The sequence below is a fragment of the Carassius carassius genome, chromosome 34 (assembly GCF_963082965.1).
Source record: "Carassius carassius chromosome 34, fCarCar2.1, whole genome shotgun sequence".
Taxonomy (NCBI): Eukaryota; Metazoa; Chordata; class Actinopteri; order Cypriniformes; family Cyprinidae; genus Carassius; species Carassius carassius.
Genome location: NC_081788.1, coordinates 19922156 through 19928659, shown reverse-complemented (window position 1 = coordinate 19928659; position 6504 = coordinate 19922156). Strand labels below are relative to the sequence as shown.

At 37.8% G+C, this 6504-nt stretch overlaps 1 protein-coding gene across 2 annotated transcripts; it reads right to left on the bottom strand.

Moving 5' to 3' along the window:
* Positions 1–4843, bottom strand: LOC132114671 (4-trimethylaminobutyraldehyde dehydrogenase A). Of its 2 annotated transcripts, XM_059522920.1 has the most exons (12): positions 4692–4843; positions 4255–4415; positions 3477–3622; positions 3046–3175; positions 2812–2946; positions 2493–2689; positions 2074–2214; positions 1558–1746; positions 978–1065; positions 695–836; positions 338–450; positions 1–181 (listed from the first exon to the last, which is right to left on the bottom strand). In XM_059522920.1, the coding sequence occupies exons 2-12, from the start codon at positions 4403–4405 to the stop codon at positions 87–89; spliced, it is 1527 nt and encodes a 508-aa protein (XP_059378903.1). In that variant the 5' UTR covers positions 4406–4415; positions 4692–4843; the 3' UTR covers positions 1–86. The 2 variants fall into 2 exon arrangements, with proteins under 2 accessions (XP_059378903.1, XP_059378902.1); XM_059522919.1 differs by lacking the exon at positions 4692–4843 and having other exon boundaries at positions 4255–4435.
* Between the last annotated feature and the right edge of the window lie 1661 nt (positions 4844–6504).

The window sequence follows — 6504 nt, the reverse complement described above, 5'->3', positions numbered from 1 at the left end:
TTAAACGTCGTATAGCTATAGATCTGAGAAGTATACAGAAAAATCACATTAATGTCAGGAATGTGTATGTATAACTTCACAATAGCCTAAAAGAGGCTTTCCACATCTCCCATTTCCACCACAACGGTCTTGAGCTGAGAGTAGTACTCCATGGTCACTTGTCCATTCTCCCTTCCAAACCCTAAAAGAAATGGAGGATATGAATATGTTAGATCTCTATAGCTTTTACTAAATATACTTATGTGTACTCAAACTCTTGGCTGAACAGATTTAGGTTTAGTTTTTCCTGTATATGACACCATCAATAATCAGCCATGAAACGATAAGTTTGGAGTACCTGACATCTTGTAGCCCCCAAAAGGAACTTCCACAGGGCCAACATTGTAGTTGTTGATGTAGCACGTTCCTGCCTGAAGGTTTGCAGCAACTCTGTGGGCACGTGCTATATCCCTACAAAAACAGAGCACAGGAGGATGTTAAATCTAATATTAAGATAGCTAGTTTACTTTGTCGATAACTGATTTGGTTACAAGAAAACTAAATGATAGTGATTCCTACAAAACAACTGAATAATCATACTAAACAAATTTTAAATGCAAATGCTAAAATATCAGCTTAGTATAAAAACAACAGGCATCACCAGGAAGTATATTATATTATATTATATTATGGTAATGCTGGATGGTGGAGTCACCTGGTAAAGACTCCAGATGCCAATCCAAAGGTTGTGTTGTTGGCTCTTTGAAGAACTTCGTCCTCTGTGTCAAAAGGCAGAACAGACATCACAGGGCCAAAGATCTCCTCCTTCACACAGGTCATATCATCCCTGCAGTTGTCTGTGTGTGTATTGTAATAAAGTCCAAGTAAGTACAGATTAAGAAAACGTGGCTCAAAATTAAGCTGGTTTTTAGATAAAGTTAAAGCATTTGTTATATAACATACAAATTAATATGAAGTTAATAATATGGCTTTCTCACCCAGCACACATGGGGACACAAAGTAACCATCTTTCAGTTTGGGATCACTGGGAACAAATCGTTCTCCCCCACATAAAACCTTTGCACCCTAAAGCAAAAACAATAAAAGTTTTTTTTTACCTACATGAACAATATTTGAACAAACATTGGAATACAGTAGTGATAGTTGTGATAAAACGGAAGAAGTGAAAGACCTTGTCTTTCATACCGTGAGGTATATTTGAGTCAGACTTTCAGAAAAGAAAAAGAAAATAGGACAGGGACTTGGTTCAATGCATCAGTTGTAGATTGGACTTTGAGATATGGGTGTTGTAAAAAAAAAAGAAGAAAAGAAAAAAGATGCAAGCTTGCAGTAAATTGTGGAGGGATGGGGTTTATGCGGAGGAGATGACTGGATATGTCTGGAGAGAAATTTTTAATTTTCAGCGGAAGATTGAGTTGACTTTTAAATTAAACATACACTGAGGTAAAAAAAAAAGGTTTAAAAACATATTCAGACAAATAATTCACAAAATCTATAACATGCATTTGCTAAATAAATTAATTTTATGTCGACTTTAAAATCACTGTAGTGCAGTACCTGTTCTTTTGCTTGCTTGATGAAGCCCAGCACTTTTTCCATGTGGGGTTTACTGATGAGGGCACCCATGCGTGTCTCTTCACACAGGGGATCCCCAACAGGGATGGCCTTGGTCCTCTTCACCACTTCCTCCAAGAACTGTGGCATGATCTCCCTCTGCACAAACACCCGTGTTCCATTGCAGCACACCTGGAAAAAAATAAAATACAATCAGCAGTGACCATACTGTAATCCTTTGCAGGTTTGGTTTATTTATTAGGGATCTCTGTCTTCTAGAAGTGTGTTCAAATTTACATACATTAAAGTCCTACATTAGTGCATCAGGACACTAAAGAAGCTGTAAATGTTGTAGCTAATGAAGCTGTAAAAAGCTGAGGATTTGGTGTTTGAGCCCCATCTGGGCCATCTAAAAGCATCTAGGAAAATCAGTGATATGCAATGCACTTGCCTTCATTGACACAAAACAACAAATTATAAAATTGTCTTTCTGTCTATAAAAAATGTGTTTCAACACACCTCTCCCTGGGTGAGGAAGTTGGCCATGAGTGCTCCTTTGATCGCATTCTCCAGTTCACAGTCCTTAAAGATAATCAGTGGTGACTTTCCTCCAAGCTCCAGAGTCACCTGCTTCACACCTTTGGCTGCCATTTCCATAACCTTTATAGGGTAAATTACATTAAAAATGCATTTTAAACACATTTGCATATGTCCCCAATATATAGTAGGAGAAAACCAGTATGTGAATCTAACCATCTAAACTAAATGCTAAAAAAAAAAAAAAAAAAAACATACAATTTTAATAACTAGAATTATATAATATATTTGTTGAGGCTTTGAAAACTGATGAGGGTTCGAAATGTTTCTATTTACAGCTTACATTACCTTGCATTAATGCTAATAATTTTCTTAGGGTTTATTTTGTTTTCATGCTATACCTTCTTTCCAGTGGGAACACTGCCAGTGAAGGACACTTTGGCCACCATGGGATGGTGACACAGCAGTGCTCCAGTCTCGGCTCCTCCTTGTACCACATTAAAGAGTCCATCTGGGACACCTGCCTCTTTGTAGATCTCTGCCAACATGACCGCGGTCACTGGGGTCATGGGAGATGGTTTAAACACCATGGCATTGCCTAAGAGGAGAATATGTTTCCATAAGAGAGAGAGAATATGACATAGGGTGGGGGGACATGAAAAGTATAGAGCACCTAAATCCGGCCACAAATTACAGATACATAGAGCTATCTTCTCATACCACAGGCCATAGCTGGGGCTGACTTCCAGGCAGCTATCTGGAATGGGTAGTTCCAAGCTCCAATGCCAACACACACTCCCAGTGGCTCTCTTCTGGTATAGGCAAAAGAACCTCCTGGAAGCTGTATGTGCTGGCCTGAGTATATAAAGACCATTGTTAGATATGATGTATACATATTTACATTTTTTGAGACCAGCCACCTTGTTGAGTTGATTAATCAGTATCCAAGCATACCTGACAAAGTGGGGGCAATGCCAGCAAAGTATTCAATACACTGCCAAGCAACGTCAATATCCACCTGAGCCTCAGTGATGGACTTGCCATTATTGGCCACTTCTGCTCTCGCAATTTCATCTCTGCGCTCCTGCATGTAAGAAGAGAAGTTTTTTAATTGGTAGAATCATACAACTAATAATCAACATCAAAACATAATTTCCCTGCAGAATCATATGTTCGTTTTCACCTGCAATTTTGCTGTTGAACTTTTAAATACAAGATCAGCATATACCATCGTTCCACAAGCTTGGTTTGTACAGTACGACAATTTATCATTAAAAAGCCATTCCCCTATGAAATAAACAAATAGGATTTGTCATTCCGGACTGTTGCACTCTATTGACTACCATGTTCACGGGATCATCTTTAGAAGCATTACATGCACTTACTCTAATAATTCTGGCAGCCTCCAGCATGATCCGGGCCCTCTCCATTCCTGATAATTTGCTCCATTTTAAGAATGCAGAATGAGCACTTTTAATGGCCTCATCTACCTCCTCCTCTCCACAGGGAATCATATTACACAGCACACGACCTGGGAATAGAAGTACATGCATTGAGCATGTTACAGGAGGGAAGGGCTGTTTGTGAGCACATATTTTTTGTTATGCTCCTACATTAAATTCAAATAGTTAGATTTTCAGATTTAGACTTCACATACTGGTTTCAAAGTATTGTTCCTATAATTGACTACTGAGATCTAAGGGCAACAGACTGCAGGGTAATTATAGTAAATCAATAACTCACACATGCACAGCCTGTATATATATATATATATATATATATATATATATACACACACACACATACATATATTTTTTTATAAACTCAAACATGACGGTTCAGTATCGAAGCCTGAAATAAAATAATTATTTATTGTTCTCATTATATACTTTATCTGCAACAAAATTGTGAACTTTTATAAAAATGCAACAGCAACAAATATAGTAATTAAATGGCCTTCGACTGGCCAATCAATGTGCTCCTTTTCTGTACACTAGGACTAATTGAGTACTGTATGCGGAGTGTACGTTAGTTGAGGACTGTGATCATGATTGACGGACAGTTTACAGTGACATGCACGTAAATATACAACAGAACTGTAATCTAGAAAATATAATGGACGGAACCTAAAACTAAAATTTACTACGGTTTAAAAAATCATACCAGTTGCAGGTTCGTATACTGGTTCAGAGTTCTTTGTGTCCTTCGGCTTCACTCTTGCTCCTCCCCAGAAATTCAGCTGCTCCTTCACCACCAAAGCACCGGTGGAAACGTTGTGAAACTCGGGCCGCGACAGAAGCGGTTGCTGAGCCATTCTGGTCTGTCTGGGAACCATGTAAAAAATGCTCGTTTTAATCGACAACATGCAATGGTTATGCAGAGAGTGCAACGTTAAAGTTTTAAGCATGCACAGATTTCGATTCGAATAATAACTAGTCTATAGTGCATTTTTGTTCATCCTCATCACTGCCACAACAGAGAATAACAATTACAGGTCCCATTACAGGTCACTGAAACAAGAACGCTTCCGACTGATTCCGACAACAGAATGTTAACAGAAATGCATGCGATGCACTAAACAGTTATTCAAATCATCTTGCCTTTTTAACACAAGCTGTTTACTACACAAAAGCAGATCGTTCGCCTTCTATGGTCGTGGAGCAAAAGTCGGACGTCCCCACAATTTTTTTTCGACTTTAAAGCATGTGATTGCTCAAGATCGGTGTTGCCAGATTGGATGGACGATTTCCAGCCCAACAGCTCACAAAAACCCGCCCTCTCCAACAAAACCGCCCAAAACTTGTAACTGTCAAAATAATACGATAGAGTCAGTCAGGATTGTTAAAAGACATTTTAACTCCTTAAAACAAAATAATGAAGACAAAATATAATAACGTATAGATTTCTCATAGATCAAATCGGGGCAAACATACCAAATATGATTAAAATATGCAAGCGGTCACCATTAAAACTTCAATCAAGTAATTTACTGATACCCTCGAAAAACACATGCATAATTTTCACTGTCAACAGTCTTGAAATGCAAAAAAAAAAAAAGCAACGTAATTAGGTATTGCACAAACTGTCTCGTCATTAATTTTTTTATCAGTTTGATCAATGAGGTGATATGTAGGCCTTCGTTTATTTTTACAGAGGTCCCCATAAGAAACAATTACCGTCCGAATCGGGCTTATGTATTTCGTGAAGTTCATTTTGTGAAACATTTCTTTGCACAGTCAAAACTAAGAAGTCCAGCTGCTTTCAATGATATATTAATCTGTACTGTTTGAAAGATAGGATCGTATATGTATATAGTTTAGATATAAATAGATTTTGATTAAATAATTCCACTGTGCTCTAATTTCGGAGTTGCAGTGATATTAGAGCCTTTCGTGTCATCTCTCCCTAAACAGCTGTAAAATTAGATCCGTTATCGTGATAAAAACCAGTCACTCATGAATCATCAGGTCTGTCTGCAGATCCCTGGTGATTGGCTAAAAGTAGTCCACGGCCGCGACGTTCACATCAGCACCTGTGTTTATAACGTTGTAATGATTGTTTGGGTGCAGAATTGGGCTTGTTTGTTAGCCAGTTATCCTAAACAATTTGCAGGTTTGTAAACCGCCAAACTGACCCCAAACCAGCTCAAATTTTGTCCACTCGCCCTAGCCAATTTTTACCCGCACAATCAAATTCAAAACCGCCCAATCTGGCAACACTGTCAAGATAAGGTGACCCTGGATTCCATGAATTGATTACACAAAGGCTGGGTGTAAATTATATATCAATGTTACCTTAAGCACTGCCTTTAGACCACATTTTTGTGCCAAGTTTCAAAAGGCAATAATTGCGCAAAACATCCAGATATTCGTCTTTCGCTTGATGTGCACGATTGTAGAGTTGTTGTATTGCCATGAACCTAAAACAATACAAACAATACACAAAAGTGTATTCCAACAAAGTCAACTCTTTCCAGCTTGAAATAGAATTTAACGGGGACATAAAAACTTTATAACATGGAGGACGTCTTCACAGCTTCATATGACTTTTTGTTCATGTAGCACACAACTGTTTTCTGTCCCTCCCTCTCACTAGTTATGTACTCGTCAGCACATATATTTTAGTCTTCTGCACTACTAAATTTGGCAATGAAATGTTGAACGTCAATTCTATAGCATATGTAAAATGTAAGCTCTTTGCATATTTACCTAAACAAGCAACTATCCAGACATTATTACTGGTAGGTATTGTATTGGTAGGGGACAATTGCAGAAGGCTAAAACTTTACTCTGAATTGCAAAACAATGACTCTGGTCTATGCCTTATTATGCATACCATTTTACTATTATTTATTTATTTTTAAATTAGAACTTTAAAACTCCTTTCTTATTCGTTTTTAAAAAAATCCAGTGC